The 24,737-nt window shown below is 60.8% G+C and overlaps 1 protein-coding gene across 1 annotated transcript in view; it reads right to left on the bottom strand.

Moving 5' to 3' along the window:
* LOC147094630 (T-box transcription factor TBX6-like) overlaps positions 1-23,794 on the bottom strand; it is a 46,668-nt gene extending 22,874 nt beyond the window's left edge. The window contains exons 1-2 of the mRNA XM_085974235.1: positions 23,574-23,794; positions 10,248-10,515 (exon numbers count right to left, since the gene is read on the bottom strand). Of these exons, the coding sequence (XP_085830361.1) occupies positions 10,248-10,515; positions 23,574-23,737 (432 nt within the window). The 5' untranslated portion in view covers positions 23,738-23,794. The remainder of the gene's footprint in view (positions 1-10,247; positions 10,516-23,573) is intronic.
* Between the last annotated feature and the right edge of the window lie 943 nt (positions 23,795-24,737).

The following is a 24,737-nucleotide window of genomic DNA, read 5'->3' as shown; positions in this document are numbered from 1 at the left end:
GACGGGGACGGGGACGGAGACGGGGACGGAGACGGAGACGGGGACGGGGAGACGGAGACGGGGACGGGGACGGGGACGGGGAGACGGAGACGGGGACGGGGACGGGGACGGAGACGGAGACGGGGACGGAGACGGGGACGGGGACGGGGACGGGGACGGGGAGACGGGGACAGAGACGGAGACGGGGACGGAGACGGGGACGGAGACGGGGACGGAGACGGAGACGGGGACGGAGACGGGGACGGAGACGGAGACGGGGACGGGGACGGAGACGGGGGCGGGGACGGAGGCGGGGACGGAGACGGGGACGGGGACGGAGACGGAGACGGGGACGGAGACGGGGAAGGAGACGGAGACGGGGACGGAGACGGGGACGGGGACGGGGACGGAGACGGGGACGGAGCCGGAGACGGGGACGGGGACGGGGAGACGGGGACAGAGACGGAGACGGGGACGGAGACGGGGACGGAGACGGGGACGGGGACGGAGACGGGGAAGGAGACGGGGACGGAGACGGGGACGGAGACGGGGACGGGGAAGGAGACGGAGACGGGGACGGAGACGGGGACGGGGACGGGGACGGGGACGGAGACGGGGAAGGAGACGGAGACGGGGAAGGAGACGGAGACGGGGAGACGGGGACGGAGACGGGGAAGGAGACGGGGACGGGGACGGAGACGGAGACGGGGATGGGGACGGAGACGGAGACGGGGATGGGGACGGAGACGGAGACGGAGACGGGGGCAGAGACGGAGACGGAGATGGGGACGGAGACGGGGACGGGGACGGAGACGGAGACGGAGACGGGGACGGAGACGGGGACGGGGACGGAGACGGGGACGGGGAGACGGAGACGGGGACGGAGACGGGGACGGAGACGGGGACGGGGACGGGGACGGAGACGGAGACGGGGGCAGAGACGGGGACGGAGACGGGGACGGAGACGGGGACGGGGACGGAGACGGGGACGGAGACGGGGACGGGGACGGAGACGGAGACGGAGACGGGGGCAGAGACGGGGACGGAGACGGGGACGGGGACGGAGACGGGGACGGGGACGGGGACGGAGACGGGGACGGGGACGGGGAGACGGAGACGGGGACGGGGAAGGGGACGGAGACGGAGACGGAGACGGGGACGGGGACGGAGACGGGGACGGGGACGGAGACGGAGACGGAGACGGGGAGACGGAGACGGGGACGGGGACGGGGAAGGGGACGGAGACGGAGATGGAGACGGAGACGGGGGCAGAGACGGAGACGGAGATGGGGACGGAGACGGAGACGGGGACGGGGACGGAGACGGGGACGGAGACGGGGACGGGGACGGAGACGGAGACGGGGACGGGGACGGAGACGGGGACGGGGACGGAGACGGGGACGGAGACGGAGACGGGGACGGAGACGGAGACGGGGACGGAGACGGAGACGGAGACGGGGACGGGGAGACGGAGACGGAGACGGGGACGGAGACGGAGACGGAGACGGAGACGGGGACGGAGACGGGGACGGGGAGACGGAGACGGGGACGGAGACGGGGACGGGGACGGGGACGGGGACGGAGACGGAGACGGGGACGGGGACGGAGACGGAGACGGGGACGGGGAGACGGGGACGGGGACGGGGAGACGGGGACGGGGACGGGGACGGGGACGGAGACGGAGACGGGGACGGAGACGGGGACGGGGACGGGGAGACGGAGACGGAGACGGGGACGGGGACGGAGACGGGGACGGAGACGGAGACGGGGAAGGAGACGGGGAAGGGGACGGAGACGGGGAGGGGACGGGGAGGGGGACGGGGACGGAGACGGGGAGGGGGACGGGGACGGGGAGACGGAGACGGGGAGACGGGGACGGGGACGGGGACGGAGACGGGGACGGGGACGGGGACGGGGAGACGGAGACGGGGACGGAGACGGAGACGGGGACGGGGACGGAGACGGGGACGGAGACGGAGACGGGGACGGGGAGACGGAGACGGGGACGGGGACGGGGACGGGGAGACGGAGACGGGGACGGGGACGGGGACGGAGACGGAGACGGGGACGGAGACGGGGACGGGGACGGGGACGGGACGGGGAGACGGGGACAGAGACGGAGACGGGGACGGAGACGGGGACGGAGACGGGGACGGAGACGGAGACGGGACGGAGACGGGGACGGAGACGGAGACGGGGACGGGGACGGAGACGGGGGCGGGGACGGAGGCGGGGACGGAGACGGGGACGGGACGGAGACGGAGACGGGGACGGAGACGGGGAAGGAGACGGAGACGGGGACGGAGACGGGGACGGGGACGGGGACGGAGACGGGGACGGAGCCGGAGACGGGGACGGGGACGGGGAGACGGGGACAGAGACGGAGACGGGGACGGAGACGGGGACGGAGACGGGGACGGGGACGGAGACGGAGACGGGGACGGGGACGGAGACGGAGACGGGGGCGGGGACGGAGACGGGGACGGGGACGGGGACGGGGACGGAGACGGGGACGGAGACGGGGAAGGAGACGGAGACGGGGACGGAGACGGAGACGGGGGCGGGGACGGGGACGGAGACGGGGACGGGGACGGAGACGGGGAAGGAGACGGGGAAGGAGATGGAGACGGGGACGGAGACGGAGACGGGGACGGGGACGGGGAGACGGAGACGGGGACGGAGACGGGGAAGGAGACGGGGACGGAGACGGAGACGGGGACGGGGACGGAGACGGGGACGGGGACGGAGACGGAGACGGGGACGGGGAGACGGAGACGGGGACGGAGACGGGGAAGGAGACGGAGACGGAGACGGGGACGGAGACGGGGACGGAGACGGGGACGGAGACGGAGACGGGGAAGGAGACGGAGACGGGGACGGAGACGGGGACGGGGACGGGGACGGGGACGGAGACGGGGAAGGAGACGGAGACGGGGAGACGGGGACGGAGACGGGGACGGAGACGGGGAAGGAGACGGGGACGGGGACGGAGACGGAGACGGGGACGGAGACGGGGACGGGGACGGAGACGGAGACGGGGACGGGGACGGAGACGGAGACGGGGACGGGGGCGGAGACGGAGACGGGGACGGAGACGGAGACGGAGACGGGGACGGGGACGGAGACGGGGACGGGGAGACGGAGACGGGGACGGAGACGGGGACGGAGACGGGGACGGAGACGGAGACGGAGACGGGGACGGAGACGGAGACGGAGACGGAGACGGGGACGGAGACGGGGACGGGGACGGAGACGGGGACGGGGAGACGGAGACGGGGACGGAGACGGGGACGGAGACGGGGACGGGGGCGGGGACGGAGACGGAGACGGAGACGGGGGCAGAGACGGAGACGGGGACGGAGACGGGGACGGGGACGGAGACGGGGACGGAGACGGAGACGGAGACGGGGACGGGGACGGAGACGGGGACGGAGACGGGGACGGGGAGACGGAGACGGGGAAGGGGACGGAGACGGAGACGGAGACGGGGACGGAGACGGGGACGGGGACGGAGACGGAGACGGGGACGGGGACGGAGACGGAGACGGAGACGGAGACGGGGACGGAGACGGGGACGGGGAGACGGAGACGGGGACGGGGAAGGGGACGGAGACGGAGATGGAGACGGAGACGGGGCAGAGACGGAGACGGAGATGGGGACGGAGACGGAGACGGAGACGGGGGCAGAGACGGAGACGGAGATGGGGACGGAGACGGAGATGGAGACGGAGACGGGGACGGGGACGGAGACGGGGACGGGGACGGAGACGGGGACGGAGACGGGGACGGAGACGGAGACGGAGACGGGGACGGGGACGGAGACGGGGACGGAGACGGGGACGGAGACGGAGACGGAGACGGGGACGGAGACGGGGACGGGGACGGGGACGGAGACGGGGACGGAGACGGGGACGGAGACGGAGACGGGGACGGAGACGGAGACGGAGACGGGGACGGGGACGGGGACGGAGACGGAGACGGGGACGGGGACGGGGAGACGGAGACGGGGACGGAGACGGGGACGGAGACGGGGACGGAGACGGGGACGGAGACGGGGACGGGGACGGGGACGGGGACGGCGACGGGGACGGAGACGGGGACGGGGAGACGGAGACGGGGACGGGGACGGGGACGGAGACGGGGACGGGGACGGAGACGGGGACGGGGACGGAGACGGAGACGGGGAAGGAGACGGGGAAGGGGACGGAGACGGGGAGGGGGACGGGGAGGGGGACGGGGACGGAGACGGGGACGGGGACGGGGACGGGGACGGGGAGACGGAGACGGGGACGGACGGACGGGGACGGAGACGGGGACGGGGACGGGACGGGGACGGGGACGGGGAGGGGACGGAGACGGGGACGGGAAGGGACGGAGAGGGGACGGGGGGAGAGGGGACGGAGGACGGAGACGGGGACGGGGACGAGACGGAGACGGGACGGGGACGGGACGGACGGGACGAGACGGAGACGGAGACGGGGACGGGGAGACGGAGACGGGGACGGGGACGGGACGGGAGACGGGGACGGAGACGGAGACGGGGACGGGGACGGAGACGGGGACGGGGACGGAGACGGGACGGAGACGGAGACGGGACGGGGACGGGGAGACGGGGACAGAGACGGAGACGGGGACGGAGACGGGGACGGAGACGGGGACGGAGACGGGGACGGAGACGGGGACGGAGACGGAGACGGAGACGGGGACGGAGACGGGGACGGAGACGGAGACGGAGACGGGGACGGGGACGGAGACGGAGACGGGGGCAGAGACGGAGACGGGGACGGAGACGGGGACGGAGACGGGGACGGGGACGGAGACGGAGACGGAGACGGGGGCAGAGACGGAGACGGGGACAGAGACGGGGACGGAGACGGGGACGGGGACGGGGACGGAGACGGGGACGGAGACGGAGACGGAGACGGGGACGGAGACGGGGAAGGAGACGGGGACGGGGACGGGGACGGGGACGGAGACGGGGACGGAGACGGAGACGGAGACGGGGACGGAGACGGGGACGGGGACGGAGACGGAGACGGAGACGGGGACGGAGACGGGGACGGGGACGGAGACGGAGACGGAGACGGAGACGGGGACGGGGAGACGGGGACGGGGACGGAGACGGAGACGGGGACGGGGAGACGGGGACGGGGACGGGGACGGAGACGGAGACGGGGAAGGAGACGGAGACGGGGACGGGGAGACGGGGACGGGGACGGAGACGGGGACGGAGACGGAGACGGAGACGGGGAAGGAGACGGAGACGGGGACGGGGAGACGGAGACGGAGACGGGGACGGGGACGGAGACGGAGACGGAGACGGGGAGACGGAGACGGAGACGGGGACGGGGACGGGGAAGGAGACGGGGACGGGGACGGGGAGACGGAGACGGAGACGGGGAAGGAGACGGAGACGGGGACGGGGACGGGGAGACGGAGACGGAGACGGGGAAGGAGACGGAGACGGAGACGGGGACGGGGACGGAGACGGAGACGGAGACGGGGACGGAGACACGGAGACGGAGACGGGGAGACGGGGACGGGGACGGAGACGGGGACGGGGACGGAGACGGGGACGGAGACGGAGACGGGGACGGAGACGGGGGCGGAGACGGAGACGGGGGCGGGGACGGAGACGGGGACGGGGAAGGAGACGGGGACGGGGACGGGGAGACGGGGACGGGGAGACGGGGACGGGGACGGAGACGGGGACGGAGACGGGGACGGGGACGGGGAAGGAGACGGAGACGGGGACGGGGAAGGAGACGGGGACGGGGACGGAGACGGGGAAGGAGACGGGGACGGAGACGGAGACGGGGAAGGAGACGGGGACGGGGACGGGGACGGAGACGGGGACGGAGACGGGGACGGAGACGGAGACGGGGACGGGGACGGAGACGGGGACGGAGACGGGGACGGAGACGGAGACGGGGACGGGGACGGAGATGGGGGCGGAGACGGAGACGGGGACGGAGACGGGGACGGGGACGGAGACGGGGGCGGAGACGGAGACGGGGACGGGGACGGGGATGGGGGCGGAGACGGAGACGGGGACGGAGACGGGGACGGGGACGGAGACGGGGGCGGAGACGGAGACGGGGACGGAGACGGAGACGGGGACGGGGACGGAGATGGGGGCGGAGACGGAGACGGGGACGGAGACGGGGACGGGGACGGAGACGGGGGCGGAGACGGAGACGGGGACGGAGACGGAGACGGGGACGGAGACGGAGACGGGGACGGAGACGGGGACGGGGACGGAGACGGGGGCGGAGACGGAGACGGGGACGGAGACGGAGACGGAGACGGAGACGGGGACGGAGACGGGGACGGAGACGGAGACGGGGACGGAGACGGAGACGGGGACGGAGACGGGGGCGGAGACGGAGACGGGGGCGGGGACGGAGACGGGGACGGGGGCGGGGACGGAGACGGGGACGGAGACGGGGACGGGGACGGAGACGGAGACGGGGACGGGGACGGAGACGGGGACGGAGACGGGGACGGGGACGGAGACGGGGAAGGAGACGGGGACGGAGACGGGGACGGGGAGACGGGGACGGAGACGGGGACGGAGACGGAGACGGAGACGGGGACGGAGACGGGGACGGGGACGGGGACGGAGACGGGGACGGGGAGACGGGGACGGAGACGGGGACGGGGACGGAGACGGGGACGGAGACGGAGACGGGGACGGAGACGGGGACGGAGACGGGGAAGGAGACGGAGACGGGGACGGAGACGGAGACGGGGACGGAGACGGGGACGGGGAAGGGGAAGGAGACGGGGACGGGGGCGGGGACGGAGACGGAGACGGGGACGGAGACGGAGACGGGGACGGGGACGGGGACGGAGACGGGGACGGGGACGGAGACGGAGACGGGGACGGAGACGGAGACGGGGACGGAGACGGGGACGGAGACGGGGACGGAGACGGGGACGGGGACGGAGACGGAGACGGGGACGGGGACGGGGAGACGGGGACGGAGACGGGGACGGGGACGGAGACGGGGACGGAGACGGGGAAGGAGACGGAGACGGGGAAGGAGACGGAGACGGGGACGGGGACGGGGAGACGGGGACGGAGACGGGGACGGGGACGGAGACGGGGACGGAGACGGGGAAGGAGACGGGGACGGGGACGGAGACGGGGAAGGAGACGGAGACGGGGACGGAGACGGGGAAGGAGACGGAGACGGGGACGGGGACGGGGACGGAGACGGGGACGGAGACGGGGAGACGGAGACGGGGAAGGAGACGGGGACGGGGACGGAGACGGGGAAGGAGACGGGGACGGAGACGGAGACGGGGAAGGAGACGGGGACGGGGACGGAGACGGGGAAGGAGACGGGGACGGAGACGGAGACGGGGAAGGAGACGGGGACGGGGAGACGGGGACGGAGACGGGGACGGAGACGGAGACGGGGACGGAGACGGAGACGGGGACGGGGACGGAGACGGGGACGGGGAGACGGGGACGGAGACGGGGACGGGGACGGAGACGGGGACGGAGACGGAGACGGGGACGGAGACGGAGACGGGGACGGAGACGGGGACGGGGAAGGGGAAGGAGACGGGGACGGGGACGGGGAAGGAGACGGGGACGGAGACGGGGAAGGAGACGGAGACGGGGACGGAGACGGAGACGGGGACGGAGACGGGGACGGGGAAGGGGAAGGAGACGGGGACGGGGACGGGGACGGGGACGGAGACGGGGACGGAGACGGGGACGGGGACGGAGACGGGGACGGAGACGGAGACGGGGACGGAGACGGGGACGGAGACGGGGACGGGGAAGGGGAAGGAGACGGGGACGGGGAAGGAGACGGAGACGGGGACGGGGAGACGGGGACGGAGAAGGAGACGGGGACGGGGACGGGGAGACGGGGACGGAGAAGGAGACGGGGACGGGGACGGGGAGACGGGGACGGAGAAGGAGACGGGGACGGGGACGGAGACGGGGACGGAGACGGGGACGGGGACGGAGACGGGGACGGAGACGGAGACGGAGACGGGGACGGAGACGGAGACGGGGACGGGGACGGGGAAGGGGAAGGAGACGGGGACGGGGAAGGAGACGGAGACGGGGACGGGGAGACGGGGACGGAGACGGGGACGGGGACGGAGACGGGGACGGAGACGGAGACGGAGACGGGGACGGAGACGGAGACGGGGACGGGGACGGGGAAGGGGAAGGAGACGGGGACGGGGAAGGAGACGGGGACGGGGAGACGGGGACGGAGACGGAGACGGAGACGGAGAAGGAGACGGGGACGGGGAAGGAGACGGGGACGGGGACGGGGACGGAGACGGAGACGGGGACGGGGAGACGGGGACGGAGACGGGGACGGGGACGGAGACGGGGACGGAGACGGAGACGGGGACGGAGACGGGGACGGAGACGGGGACGGGGAAGGGGACGGGGACGGGGAAGGGGACGGGGACGGGGACGGGGAAGGAGACGGGGACGGAGACGGGGACGGGGACGGGGACGGGGAGACGGGGACGGAGACGGGGACGGGGACGGGGACGGGGACGGAGACGGAGACGGGGACGGAGACGGGGACGGGGAAGGGGAAGGAGACGGGGACGGAGACGGGGAAGGAGACGGAGACGGGGATGGAGACGGAGACGGGGACGGAGACGGGGACGGGGAAGGGGACGGGGACGGGGACGGGGACGGGGAGACGGGGACGGAGACGGGGACGGGGACGGGGACGGGGACGGAGACGGGGACGGAGACGGAGACGGAGACGGGGACGGAGACGGGGACGGGGAAGGGGAAGGGGACGGGGAAGGGGAAGGAGACGGGGACGGAGACGGGGAAGGAGACGGAGACGGGGACGGGGAGACGGGGACGGAGACGGGGACGGAGACGGAGACGGGGACGGAGACGGAGACGGGGACGGAGAAGGAGACGGGGACGGGGAAGTGGACGGAGACGGAGACGGAGACGGGGACGGGGAGACGGGGACGGGGACGGAGACGGGGACGGAGACGGAGACGGGGACGGAGACGGAGACGGGGACGGGGAAGGGGACGGGGACGGGGACGGGGACGGGGAAGGAGACGGAGACGGAGACGGGGACGGGGAGACGGGGACGGAGACGGAGACGGGGACGGAGACGGGGACGGGGAAGGGGACGGGGACGGGGACGGGGGCGGAGACGGAGACGGGGACGGAGACGGGGACGGGGAAGGGGACGGGGACGGGGACGGGGAAGGGGACGGGGACGGGGACGGGGAAGGAGACGGGGACGGGGAAGGAGACGGGGACGGGGAAGGGGACGGGGAAGGAGACGGGGACGGGGAAGGAGACGGGGACGGGGAAGGGGACGGGGACGGGGGCGGGGACGGGGACGGGGACGGGGACGGGGACGGGGAAGGAGACGGGGACGGGGAAGGAGACGGGGACGGGGACGTGGACGGAGACGGAGACGGAGACGGGGACGCGGTCGCGGACGGGGACGGGGACGGGGACGGAGACGGGGACGGGGACGCGGTCGCGGACGGGGACGGGGACGGGGACGGGGACACGGACGGAGATGTGGACGGGGACGGGGACGGAGACGGAGACGGGGACGGGGACACGGACGGAGATGGAGACGTGGACGTGGACGGGGATGGGGACGGGGACGGAGACGGGGAAGGAGACGGGGACGGGGACGGAGATGGGGAAGGAGACGGGGACGTGGACGTGGACGGAGACGGGGACGGGGACGGAGACGGAGACGGGGACGGGGACGCGGTCGCGGACGGGGACGGGGACGGGGACGGGGAAGGAGACGGGGACGTGGACGTGGACGTGGACGTGGACGGAGACGGGGACGCGGACGGGGACGGGGACGGGGACGGGGACACGGATGGAGATGGAGACGTGGACGGGGACGGGGACGGAGACGGAGACGGGGACGGGGACGCGGTCGCGGACGGGGACGGGGACGGGGACGGAGACGGGGACGGGGACGGGGACGCGGTCGCGGACGGGGACGGGGACGGGGACGGGGACACGGATGGAGATGGAGACATGGACGGGGACGGGGACGGGGACGGGGAAGGGGACGGGGACGGGGACGGAGACGGGGAAGGGGACGGGGACGTGGACGTGGACGGAGACGGAGACGGGGACGGGGACGCGGTCGCGGAAGGGGACGGGGACGGGGACGGGGACGGGGACACGGACGGAGATGGAGACGTGGACGGGGACGGGGACGGAGACGGAGACGGGGACGGGGACGCGGTCGCGGACGGGACGAGGTCCCACTCACGTGTCCGTGCTGGTCCAGGGTGTTGTTGGTGAGCTTTAGCTTGTGGAAGGAGATGGGTTGTCGCATCCAGTGTGCTCCGGGAGCCGGCGAGTCCGGGTGGATGTAGACTCGGTCCGGGAGGTGGGGCTCTGCTTTACCACACGCCTCCCACTGCTGATTCTGCCACTTGTACCGACTGGAGTCCACAGGCACAAAGTCGATCAGCATCAGGTACTTGGAGTCTGGTCCGAGTCCCGACACACAGACCTGACACGCAGGAAACATCCGCCTGGAAACAGTAACAGCAACTCCCGTTTACATCGAACCGCAAACCCAGTAAATACAGCCCAAGGTGCTTCACAGAGACAGAGAGCGAGAGACAGAGAGAGAGAGACAGAGAGAGAGAGAGACAGAGAGAGAGAGAGACAGAGAGAGAGACAGACAGAGAGAGAGACAGAGACACAGAGACAGAGAGAGACGGAGAGAGAGAGAGAGACAGAGAGACAGAGAGAGACAGAGAGAGATAAAGAGAGAGAGACAGAGCGAGAGACAGAGAGAGATAAAGAGAGAGAGAGACAGAGCGAGAGACAGAGAGAGATAAAGAGAGATAGAGACAGAGACACAGTAAATCTAAAGAAAACCAACATCATGATTTTTCAAAAAAGGCCCAGATGTCAGGAAAACAAATACCAGTTTACCCTCAGTGATACCGCTATAGGACACACTATGAGCTACACCTACCTTGGTCTAACTATTACAGCATCAGGGAGCTTCAGCATAGCAGTGAATGCACTAAAAGAAAAAGCACGAAGAGCCCTATATGCAATAAAAAGAAAATTCTTCAACATCCAAATCCCAATCAAAATCTGGCTCAAAATATTTGACAGCATAATCCTGCCCATTGCACTGTACGGTAGTGAAGTATGGGGCCCGCTAAATCACCAAAGCTACACTAAATGGGAAAAACACACAATAGAAGCCCTACATGCAGAATTCTGCCGAAGCATCCTTCGCACCCAAAGAAAAACGCCAACAAATGCATGCAGAGCCGAACTAGGCAGATACCCACTGATAATAAACATCCAAAAACGAGCACTAAACTTCCTAAATCACCTCAAATCTAGCTCCCCAGACACCCTTCATTTCAAAGCCTTTCAGACCCAAGAGCTAAACCCAGAAAAGAGTCCCCTGAGTCAGCTGCTACTGAAACTAAGTACTCAGCCGGACCCTGACCAGCCCCAGACCAACACAGCCGTCCAAACACCAATCCGAGTGAACCAAATCATTAAAAAATGCAAAGAAACCTACCTGGAACATTGGAACAAAATAACCGAAAGCCAAAGCAGATTAGAATGTTACCGGGCCCTAAAAAGAGAATATAAACTGGCAGACTACCTCACGACCATCAGAGACACAAAACAGAGACAGACCCTCACCAGGTACAGACTAAGCGACCACCAACTGGAAATTGAAAAAGGCAGATACAAGAAATCCTGGCAGCCTAGAGAGAATAGAATATGCGATCAATGTCTGGCTGGCGAGGTTGAAACAGAAATGCATTTCCTCCTAAAATGCGAAAAATTCAACACATCAAGAAACATATTATTCAACAAGCTAAGCCAAACAACCCCAGATTTCAAGGAATTGGATGATCTGTCAAAATTGAGATTAGTCCTAGGAGAAGGAGACAGACCATACCTTGGGGCCAAATATGTAACAACATGTCACAACCTGAGGACTGTTTAAAAGTAAGACTGTTTAAAATTAATATTGAACGTACCAAATGAAGTAGAAAGACTGTTTAAAATTAATATTGTTTAAAAGTAATATTGTATGTACCCAACAAATGTCAAATCGATTGACACCTACAGAATGTTGGAAAACTGTACCTTTTTGCTATGTAAGCTTTGGCAATATGGTTCTCTGTAAACTTTCATGCCAATAAAGCATTTGAACTGAACTGAACTGAACTGACAGAAGGTAATATTAGGAGATAGGTTTTAATAATAGAAAGATTTGCTACTCTACAGCGTTTTGACTCCCACCTGCTACACTTCCAATAGTGGCCGTGGGATCTTTTACGTCCAGCTGAGAGGGCAGAGGTGGCCTGGGTTTAACATCTCATCCGAAAGATGGCACCTCCGACAGTGCAGCAGTCCCTCAGTACTGCCCCTCCGACAGTGCGGCATTCCCTCAGTACTGCCCCTCTGACAGTGCGGCGCTCCCTCAGTTCTGCCCCTCCGACAGTGCGGCGCTCCCTCAGTACTGCCCCTCCGACAGTGCGGAGCTCCATCAGTACTGCCCCTCCGACAGTGCGGCGCTCCCTCAGTACTGCCCCTCTGACAGTGCGGCGCTCCCTCAGTACTGCCCCTCTGACAGTGCGGCGCTCCCTCAGTACTGCCCTTCCGACAGTGCGGCGCTCCCTCAGTACTGCCCCTCTGACAGTGCGGCACTCCCTCAATACTGCCCCTCTGACAGTGCGGCGCTCCCTCAGTACTGCCCATCTGACAGTGCGGCGCTCCCACAGTACTGCCCCTCCGACAGTGCGGCGCTCCCTCAGTACTGCCCCTCCGACAGTGCAGCGCACCCTCAGTACCGCCCCTCCGACAGTGCGGCGCTCCCTCAGTACCACCCCTCCGACAGTGCAGCGCTCCCTCAGTACTGGCCCTCCGACACTCCGGCGCTTGTAATGATATCAGCAAATAGAGATGGCATTTGCCTGTTCGATTATGATGCCTTAACAGCATGTTTGCATGTATTGATTGCTTGTGCCTGACCAGCAGAGGGCATGTGACAGGGACAAGCAAGGCAGTTCAGTTTAGTTTCAGTTTCGTTCTAGATGCATCACTAGCATGATGTCTCCTGTAAATGCTGTATAAAGAGTTGAACAGACTTTAGATTAAAAGTCATTCTCTTTCATAAATGTCTCGTCATTCAACCCACAAAGAAATCAATACATGGTGTCAGAAGTGATTGAAAGAGATGAAGAGGAAAAATCTGAAGTTAAATCAGCTCTCCACAGATTAGCAAGCCAAAAGAGAACATCGTTACTTACCATTAGAGAATAGCTAACGAAGTGAAAAATGGAAGGTTTACTCCCACCGGCGACACTTCAGTTGACAGGTAATGTGGCTGAAAATTGGAGAAGATTCAAACAACGTTTAGAGTTGTATTTAGCGGCAATCGGAGCTGACGAGAAAAGTAATAAAAAGAAATCGTCACTGTTCTTACATGTCGTGGGTGATGAAGCGCTAGAGGTGTATAATAACTTCACATTCGCTGCTGATGGAGACAAAATGAAGCTAGATAAAATAATGGAACAGTTTGAGGCCTACTGCATACCTAAACGTAACGTGACATTTGAGAGGCACAGATTTTTCACATGTGTACAGAAAACGGGTGAGACTATTGATCAGTATGTGACTGAACTGAGAAACAGAAGCAAATCGTGTGAATTTGGGGGACTGACAGACTCGCTGATAAAAGACAGACTGGTGTGTGGTATTCCAGATAATGGTCTAAGGGAAAGACTGCTAAGAGAGCAAAATCTAGACCTGGGAAAAGCCATAGCACTATGTAGGGCTACAGAGACTGTGAAGTTGCAGGCAAAGGAGCTGTTCAGTGACAGTAGCTGCAACGTGGATGCAGTGAGTAAGAACGGACACAAACCGTTTAACAAAAAGAGCGTCAATGTGAAAAAAGAGGCATGGCCAGCGAACGAAAATGAAAGGGACAATCGAAAGTCATGTAGTCGATGCGGTACACAGCATCCACCAAGAAGGTGTCCAGCATATGGTAAAACATGCAATAGTTGCAACAAGAACAACCATTATGCCCGTTGCTGTAAGAACCAAATGCAACAAAGCAAGGTCCATGCAGTAGATGAAAGCGACATAGAGGAGTTCAATGCAGATGTTGTGTCTGAAAACAAAAAAGAAGAAAGAGACTGGATGTTGACACTAAAAGTGAATGACATACATATTCCATTTAAATTGGATACTGGAGCACAAGTTAATGTGATATCAGAGACTGATTTTAAGAAAATTAGACCCAGACCAAAGATACATGGAATAAAAGTGAAAGTGACAGGATACTCAGGTACTGATATACCAGTGAAAGGAAGATGCATTGTCAAAGTAACACACAAGGACAGAGAGCACACGCTAGCATTAATCGTGGTGCCCAAGGATGTGCAAGCCATACTAGGTTTAAAAGCCTGTGAGAGACTGAACCTGGTAAAGAGAGTCCTCGCTGTGGAAAGCGAAGGAGAGACAGTCTATGATGAACTCATGAAAGAGTACAACGACCTATTTAAGGGTCTAGGCTGCATTCCAGGAGAACACACGATCAGAGTAGATAAAAGTATGACACCGGTCATACATCCATGCAGAAAAGTCCTGTTTGCTCTTCAAAAGCAACTGAAGGCAGAGTTGGACAGGATGGAAAGCCTGAACGTGATTCAGAAGATAGATGAGCCAACTGAGTGGGTGAGTTCCCTCGTCGTAGTGGACAAAAAGAATGGAAAGCTCAGAATTTGCCTGGATCCAAGAGACCTAAACAGAGCAATAAAGAGAGAGCACTTCAAGCTTCCTACACGTGAGGAAATCATGGCACAGTTTGCAAATGCAAAGTATTTCAGCAAGTTAGATACATCATCAGGATTTTGGCAGATGAAATTGGACGAAGCAAGTTCAAGACTGTGCACGTTCAACAGTCCATTTGGCAGATACAGATTCCTAAGGTTACCATTTGGCATTGCCTCAGCTCCTGGAGTGTATCACTGTGGTAAACCACGTTCACTATCGTTAGCACTGTTCACCACTGTTCGTTATAACTGTATCACTGACCACTATTGTATCACGGTACGAGGTCGCCTCTTGCCACACTGCTATACCTGGGATGACCACTGCCGACTCCGCCTTGGCTCCACCCACCAGGCCAGGTATAAAGGTGAGCGACTGGCTGGTATTCCTCCTGCTTGGATCGGATCACCCACGAGAGTGGGCTGTTATTTAGTCAATAAAAACCTTTAGTCACCTTCGTAACTCTTCGCCTTTTATTGGAGGAATTGATAGGTATATCAATTTTATTGACTAAATTTAATGATGTCCGACAACGAGTCACAACCGGCGGAGGAGCCACCAGCGCAGCTCCCAGGAGCACAGCCACACCAGCCAGCTTGGCTGCGAGCCCTCAGACCGCCGTACCTGGACCTGAACCCACGAGCAGCAAACTCAGCCGCAGACTTTAAACACTGGCTGGTCTGCTTCGAATCATACCTGAGAGAATCCAGCGTCCCTCAGGCATCCAAACTAAGTGTCCTGCAGGCACAACTGAGCCCGAGAGTATACACTCTCATCGAGGACATGACTACCTACGAGACCGCCATCAACCTGCTGAAACAGAAGTACCGGACCCCGGTAAACTACATGTACGCTAGGCACCTCCTAAGATCACGGCCGCAACAGCCAGGAGAATCAGTAGCCGAATTCTCACAGGCGCTATATGCACTCGCCAGGAACTGTGACTTTAAATCGGTGTCGGCAGCCGAAAATACTGAAGATAATATCCGCGACGCATTCCTGAAAGGCCTACGGTCCGAGTACTCACGGCAAAGACTGCTGGAAGCTAAAGACCTCAGCATGGAAAAAGCTGAAGCCCTCGCTATCTCCCTGGAAGTGGCCCACCAAGATCAGGAAGCATTCACCAGGTACTGCTCGCGACCCTGGGACTCGGGCCCGACCCCTACCACAGCACCCTTCCCAGCGCCGCCCCCGGGACCTACCTCTGCGTCGGCGTCCCGGACCCGACCGGCCCCGCCACCCCCGGCACCGGCCCCGACATCGGGCATCCGCGATCGGGCCGCCGGCTGTTTTTTTTGTGGCCAGGAGAAGCACCCGAGGTCGCGCTGCCCAGCCAAGAACTCCATATGTAGAACCTGCCTGAAGAAAGGCCACTTCTCCAAGGCCTGCAGGAGCGGATCCTCAGAGGCCAGCAGTGCCGCATGCGAACTATGGGGGCGGCCATCTTCGTTTAGGGCAACTGAGGCCAGCATCCCCACACATGAGTCATGGGGCGGCCATCTTTGTTTAGGGCAACTGAGGCCAGCATCCCCACACATGAGTCATGGGGGCGGCCATCTTTGATTAAGGCAACCGACCCCAATAGTGCCTCATGGGGCCCTACCTCGTGGGAGACGCCATTTTACTCACCACGCCCGACCGCCTCGCCCGCAGATGACAACGACTCGCTCAGCTACACACTAGCTTCCGTCACCCTGGACCAAGCCCGCCCGCACCATCTGTCCAAGTCAATGATGGACATCAAAGTGAACGGCCACGCCACGACCTGCCTGTTCGACAGCGGAAGCACGGAGAGCTTCATCCACCCAGACACGGTGAGCCACTACTCCCTCTCTGTCCTACCAACGCGCAGCCGAATCTCGATGGCATCGAGGTCCCACGCCACGGACATCAGCGGCTACTGTGTCGTGACCCTGTCGGTTAAGGGCACGGAGTATAAAAACTTTAAACTCCTCGTCCTCCCCCATCTCTGCGCTGCCGTCCTACTAGGGCTGGACTTCCAATCCCACCTCCAAAGCGTAACCCTAGCATACGGTGGACCCCTCCCCCCACTCACAGTCAACAACCAGCAAACGTTAAACCGCCCACCGCGTAACACCTGCAGCCTCTCCACCCTCAAGGTCCCGCCACCCTCTCTGTTTGCTAACCTTACCCCTGACTGCAAACCCGTCGCTACCAAAAGCAGGCGGTATAGCGCCGGGGACAGAGCCTTCATTAGCTCTGAGGTGCGGCGCCTCCTGAAAGAGGGCATTATCGAGGGGAGCAGCAGCCCCTGGCGTGCCCAGGTCGTAGTCGTAAAGACCGGCGATAAAAACCGCCTGGTCATCGACTACAGCCAGACCATAAACAGATATACCCAGCTGGACGCATACCCCCTCCCCCGCATATCTGACATGGTCAATCAGATTGCACAGTATAAAGTATTCTCGACCATCGACCTGAAGTCGGCCTACCACCAACTCCCTATCCACCCTGAGGACCGCCAGTATACCGCCTTCGAGGCGAATGGGCGCCTATACCACTTCCTTAGGGTCCCCTTCGGTGTCACTAATGGGGTCTCGGTCTTCCAAAGGGAGATGGACCAGATGGTTGACCAGAACGAACTGCAGGCTACATTCCCCTACCTAGATAACGTCACTATCTGCGGCCGCGACCAGCAGGAACATGACGCGAATCTGGAGAAATTCCTCCGTACGGCCCAACGGCTGAACCTCACCTACAATAAGGAGAAATGCGTGTTTAACACCACGCGCCTTGCCATCCTCGGCTGCGTAGTGGAGAACGGAATCATCGGCCCCGACCCAGAAAGAATGCGCCCCCTCATGGAGCTACCCCTCCCCCACTGCCCTAAAGCACTTAGGAGAACCCTGGGGCTTTTCGCCTACTATGCCCAATGGGTACCCAATTACGCGGACAAAGCCAGACCCCTCCTGAAAGCCACTTCCTTCCCCCTCACGGAGGAGGCGTGCGCGGCCTTCTCCCTCATTAAGGGAGACATAGCCAAGGCCACGATGCACGCAGTGGACGAGTCCATCCCCTTTCAGGTGGAGAGCGACGCCTCCGACTTCGCCTTAGCCGCCACCCTAAACCAGGAGGGGAGGCCAGTGGCCTTCTTCTCAAGGACCCTACAGGGCCCCGAGATCCGACATTCGTCGGTCGAGAAAGAGGCCCAGGCGATCGTGGAGGCAGTACGGCGCTGGAGGCACTACCTGGCAGGCAAACGATTTACCCTCCTCACCGACCAGCGTTCGGTGGCTTTCATGTTTAATAACAAGCTGAAGGGCAAAATCAAGAATGACAAGATTTTGAGATGGAGAATCGAGCTCTCCACCTACGATTATGAGATCTTGTACCGGCCAGGCAAGCTGAACGAATCCCCTGATGCCCTTTCACGAATGACATGCGCCAGTGCGCATATCGATAGGCTTCAGACCCTCCACGACCAGCTCTGCCACCCCGGAGTCACCAGACTCTACCATTTCATTAAGGCCCGCAACCTGACCTACTCCATCGAGGAGGTCAGGACCATGACCAGGAACTGCCAGACCTGTGCGGAGTGCAAACCGCACTTCTATAGGCCGGACCGAGCAAGCCTGATCAAGGCCACCCGCCCCTTCGAGCGCCTGAGCATCGACTTTAAGGGGCCCCTCCCGTCCTCTGACCGTAATGTGTACTTCCTCAACATCGTTGATGAGTACTCCCGTTTCCCCTTTGCCTTCCCCTGCCCCGACATGACCAGTAGCACGGTCATTAAGTGCCTGAATGCCCTCTTCGCCTTGTTCGGGTTCCCGAACTATATACACAGCGACCGGGGCTCCTCCTTCATGAGCGAGGAACTCCGGCAATTCCTCCTAGAGAGAGGTATTGCAGCAAGCAGGACCACCAGCTACAACCCCAGAGGTAACGGTCAGGTGGAAAGAGAGAACGCGACGGTATGGAAGGCCGTCCTCTTAGCCTTAAAGTCTAAGGGCCTCCCAACCTCCCGCTGGCAAGAAGTCCTCCCGACAGCGCTGCACTCCATCCGGTCATTACTTTGCACGGCCACTAACACCACCCCCCATGAACGAATGTTCGTTTTCCCCAGGAAGTCGACTACGGGAACCACTCTACCAACCTGGCTGACCGCCCCGGGGCCGGTCTGGCTGCGGAAACACGTGAGGACCCATAAAACGGACCCCCTGGTCGAGAGGGTGAACCTCCTGCACGCCAACCCCCAGTACGCCTACGTGGCGTACCCAGACGGGCGGGAGGACACTGTCTCCCTACGAGACCTCGCACCCTCAGCCGATCCGGAAACACCGCCACCACCCCCCCCAACCTCAGTCCAGGTAGACGGCATGCCGGAACCCCACGAGCCCTCGCCGACCACGCAAACACCAGCATCAACACCGGATAAGGCACCAGCACCGGATAAGGCAACACCACCGCTGCGGCGATCGGAGAGGCTTACGAAGCCTCCGGACAGACTGACCTACCAGAATTGGTAGTACACTTCACCCCGCCGGACTTAATTCTAAACAAGGGGTGAATGTGGTAAACCACGTTCACTATCGTTAGCACTGTTCACCACTGTTCGTTATAACTGTATCACTGACCACTATTGTATCACGGTACGAGGTCGCCTCTTGCCACACTGCTATACCTGGGATGACCACTGCCGACTCCGCCTTGGCTCCACCCACCAGGCCAGGTATAAAGGTGAGCGACTGGCTGGTATTCCTCCTGCTTGGATCGGATCACCCACGAGAGTGGGCTGTTATTTAGTCAATAAAAACCTTTAGTCACCTTCGTAACTCTTCGCCTTTTATTGGAGGAATTGATAGGTATATCAATCACAAAACTATCCATATGATCTATGAGCACCTGGAGGGAGTTGATACATCAGTGGATGACATCATAGTATGGAGAACCAAGAGAACTGAGCATGACGAGAGACTGAAAAAAGTGCTGGAAGCAACAAGGAAAACAAACCTGAAGCTGAATAGAGAGAAATGCCAGCTCGGGGATGACAGAACTGACATTCGTGGGAGATATCCTTAGCAGTGAGGGCATCAGACCAGATCCCAGAAAGGTGTCCGCCATTGAGAATATGCCAAAGCCACAATGCAAAAAGGACGTGCAGAGGTTTAATGGAATGATCAACTACATGGGGAAATTCATATCCAACCTCTCAGAAAAGATGGCGCCACTGAGAAGACTAACTGAAAAGAACATAGAATGGGAATGGAATCATGAGCATGAGAAGTCATGGAGTGATCTAAAGAAACTGCTCACAGAGGAACCAGTTCTGAGGTTTTATGACCCAGCGAGACCCATCAAGATATCATCAGATGCATCACAGAGTGGGCTCGGTGCCGTTCTTCTGCAACAATATGACTACTGGCAACCTATTGCATATGCATCGCGCTCAATGACAGACGCGGAGACGCGATATGCTCAAATAGAAAAGGAGCTGCTCAGCATCACATACGCCTGTGAAAGATTTCACCAGTTTGTGGCAGGACAAGCAATCAGTGTAGAGACTGACCATAAGCCCTTGATTGCATTGTTCCAAAAGCCACTAAATAGCTGTCCGCTTAGAATACAAAGAATGATGATCAGGCTGCAACGCTATACACTGAATGTTGTGTACACACCGGGTAAACTGATGTATACAGCAGACACGTTGTCCAGAGCTGTTGACCCAAGTGAGCCCGCAAACACCACAATGGATGAAAAAGTGAACGCCTACGTGGACATGATCACAAGTGCACTGCCCATAGCAGATGCAAAAATGGAGCTCATAAAGACTGAGACAAACAAAGATGAAACAATGAGACGACTGAGAAAAAGCATCTTGGATGGATGGCCCAACATGAAGCAAGACTGCTCACCTGACATGGCAGAGTACTGGAACTGCAGGGCGGAACTATCAGTGGTCGAAGACATCATCTACAAAGGAAGTAAAATAGTTATCTCAAAGAGTCTGAGAAAAGAGATGTTAAAAAAGATCCATGGAGGACATCTGGGAATCGAGAAGTGTAAGAAAAGAGCACGAGAGGTGATGTACTGGCCACGAATCAATCAAGATGTGACAAATGAGGTGTCAAACTGCACAATATGCCTGAAATATCAAGCAAGCAATCCGGTAGAACCACTAAAGCCACACCCAGCTCCAGACAGACCTTACCAGAAGGTAGGCGCTGACCTATTCGTATGTCAAGGGAAGGACTATCTTGTAGTCACAGACTATTACTCCCTGTATCCAGAGGTTTGTAGACTGTACACCACCACTGCAGATGCTGTGATAACATGTATGAAAGCCATATTCTCCAGACATGGCGTGGCAAGCGAGGTCTCCACAGACAACGGACCCCAGTTTTACAATGCAAGTTTCCGACACTTTGCCAAAGAGTGGGACTTTGTCCACACAACGTCAAGTCCTCACTTTCCACAGTCCAATGGTCTAGTGGAAAAATCGGTCCAGACAGTGAAAAGACTGATGTACAAGGCAAAAGACAGTGGAACTGACTTCTACCAGAGCATGCTTGTATACCGCACAACGCCGCTCGAGTGTGGTATGTCACCAGCCCAACTCCTGATGGGACGTCGGCTAAGGTCAAACCTACCCATCCCGGAGAACCTCCTGAAAACAAAAGAGGGGGAGAAAGTGAGGAAGTTCAAAGAGCAACAGAAACAAAAGCAAAAGTACTACTATGACAGAGGAACACAAAACCTACCTGAACTCCACACTGGTGACCAAGTAAGGTTCAAAGACAAAACAAACACATGGACTCAGAAGGGAACTGTCCTGAGTGAAGTTCAACCAAGATCATACACCATTCAGACAGATGAGGGTGCTGTTCTGAGAAGAAATCGTCGAGATCTTCTCATGGGACCAGCCACAGCAGGTCAAGAGACTGATACTGTTGAACAACCTGATCACACAGCTGAGAACCAATCATCTGAGGCAACAACTCAGATTCAAGGACAATCAATCAGAAAATCCTCAAGACACGTGAAGCCTCCTGAGAGACTCATTGAGCAAATTTAAGGACTATTGTTATAGAAGGAAGTAATGTTATCTTATTCTTTCTTCAAGCTCTAGTGTATTGACATATTTCATGTGAACACACAAAGCAAGGTTAAAAAACCTTGATCATGATAATGATAATGTAAGTTCATTAAGTGTTACAGTTAAAATGCAGATTAATACAAAGAAAACATGTTGTTAGTTAAAAGTAAAATACTTTTGTTTTAAGAAAAGGAGATGTAATGATATCAGCAAATAGAGATGGTATTTGCCTGTTCGATTATGATGCCTTAACAGTATGTTTGCATGTATTGATTGCTTGTGCCTGACCAGCAGAGGGCATGTGACAGAGACAAGCAAGGCAGTTCAGTTTAGTTTCAGTTTCGTTCTAGATGCATCACTAGCATGATGTCTCCTGTAAAGCTGTATAAAGAGTTGAACAGACTTTAGATTAAAAGACATTCTCTTTCATAAATGTCTCGTCATTGAACCCACAAAGAAATCAATACAGCGCTCCCTCAGTGCTGCCCCTCCGACAGTGCGGCGCTCCCTCAGTACTGCCCCTCCAACAGTGCGGCGCTCCCTCAGTACTGCCCCTCCGACAGTGCGGCGCTCACTCAGTACTGCACCTCCGACATTGTGGCGCTCCCTCAGTACTGCCGATCTGACAGTGCGGCGCTCCCTCAGTACTGCCCCTCCGACAGTGCGGCACTCCCTCAGTACTGACCCTCCGACAGTGCAGCGCTCCCTCAGTACTGCCCCTCCGACAGTGCGGCGCTCCCTCAGTACTGCCCCTCTGACAGTGCGGCGCTCCCTCAGTACTGACCCTCTGACAGTGCAGCGCTCCCTCAGTACTGACCCTCTGACAGTGCGGCGCTCCCTCAGTACTGCCACTCCGACAGTGCGGCGCTCCCTCAGTACTGCCCCTCCGACAGTGCAGCGCTCCCTCAGTACTGCCCCCCGACAGTGCGGCACTCCCTCAGTACTGCCCCTCCGACAGTGCGGCACTCCCTCAGTACTGACCCTCTGACAGTGCGGCGCTCCCTCAGTGCTGCCCCTCCGACAGTGCGGCACTCCCTCAGTACTGACCCTCTGACAGTGCGGCGCTCCCTCAGTACCGCCCCTCCGACAGTGCGGCGCTCCCTCAGTACTGCCTCTCCGACAGTGCGGCACTCCTTCAGTACTGCCCCTCCGACAGTGCGGCGCTCCCTCAGTACTGCCCCTCCGACAGTGCGGCACTCCCTCAGTACTGCCCCTCCGACAGTGCAGCACTCCCTCAGTACTGACCCTCCGACAGTGCAGCGCTCCCTCAGTACTGCCCCTCCGACAGTGCGGCGCTCCCTCAGTACTGCCCCCCCGACAGTGCAGCGCTCCCTCAGTACTGCCCCTCCGACAGTGCGGCGCTCCCTCAGTACTGCCCCTCCGACAGTGCGGTGCTCCCTCAGTACTGCCCCCCCGACAGTGCAGCGCTCCCTCAGTACTGCCCCTCCGACAGTGCGGTGCTCCCTCAGTACTGCCCCCCCGACAGTGCAGCGCTCCCTCAGTACTGCCCCTCCGACAGTGCGGCGCTCCCTCAGTACTGACCCTCTGACAGTGCGGTGCTCCCTCAGTACTGCCCCCCCGACAGTGCGGCGCTCCCTCAGTACTATGGGTAATGGGGAAGGGGGGTTTGTGGAGTGTGGTTATAGGGAGGGGAATGGGAATGTGGGGGGAGGGGGAGATGGAGAGAAGAGAGGGGGTTTTCCTCCTTACCTCCCGGACTTGGTGATGATCATCTCGGTGCCGATCGCTGCGAACTTTTTCCAGAGCTGGCTGTTCTCCAGGGTGAGTGAGACGTTCCCTGGGAGCCGGGACTCGGGCTGGGGCTGGGAGCTGAGTGAGAGGTGAGGCAGCGAGGCTGCAGACACCGGCATCATCCGCTGAGGGACATCACATCCCGGGAACAGGGGCTCAAACCGCTGGACCGACGACTCAAAGTCTGCTGGGACAGAGAGAGAGAGTGAGACAGAGAGAGAGAGAGACAGAGAGAGAGAGAGACAGAGAGTGAGAGACAAAGAGAGAGGCAGAGAGAGAGAGAGAGAGAGAGACAGAGAGTGAGAGACAGAGAGAGAGTGAGACAGAGAGAGAGAGTGAGACAGAGAGAGAGAGAGACAGAGAGACAGAGAGTGAGACAGCGAGTGAGAGACAAAGAGAGAGGCAGAGAGAGACAGAGAGAGAGACAGAGAGAGAGAGAGAGACAGAGAGTGAGACAGAGAGAGAGAGAGACAGAGAGAGAGAGTGAGACAGAGAGAGAGAGAGAGACAGAGAGAGAGATTGAGACAGAGAGAGAGAGTGAGACAGAGAGAGAGAGCGACAGAGAGAGAGTGAGACAGAGAGTGAGAGAGGCAGAGAGAGACAGAGAGAGAGACAGAGAGTGAGAGACAGAGAGAGAGTGAGACAGAGAGAGAGACAGAGAGAGAGAGAGAAACAGAGAGACAGAGAGAGACAGAGAGAGAGACAGAGAGACAGAGAGAGAGTGAGTCAGAGAGAGACAGAGAGAGCCCCAGGACAGTGACAGCGTAACACAAAGAATTCGACCCAACACAATCGTCACTAAGCAAAAGGAAAAATATCTGTCATATTGGGCAGAAACAACAAAAACCCAAAACAAACTCAATTGCTACTTGGCCTTAAACAGACAATACAACATGGCTGATTACCTGACCATGGTAAAGGATAACAAACTGAGAAGAACCTTGACAAGGTACAGACTTAGCGAACATAGCCTAGCGATCGAAAAGGGCAGACACAGAGAGAGACAGAGAGAGAGAGAGACAGAGAGAGTGAGACAGAGAGAGAGAGACAGAGAGAGAGAGTGAGACAGAGAGAGTGACAGAGAGAGTAAACAGTAACCTGGGGAAGGTATTCTGTAGCATC

Source organism: Somniosus microcephalus, unplaced genomic scaffold, assembly GCF_052327205.1.
Source record: "Somniosus microcephalus isolate GS21.2 unplaced genomic scaffold, FLI_Smic_1.0 unresolved_chr1, whole genome shotgun sequence".
Taxonomy (NCBI): Eukaryota; Metazoa; Chordata; class Chondrichthyes; order Squaliformes; family Somniosidae; genus Somniosus; species Somniosus microcephalus.
Note: the sequence above shows the minus strand (reverse complement) of the source record. Positions and strands in the feature narration are given on the sequence as shown.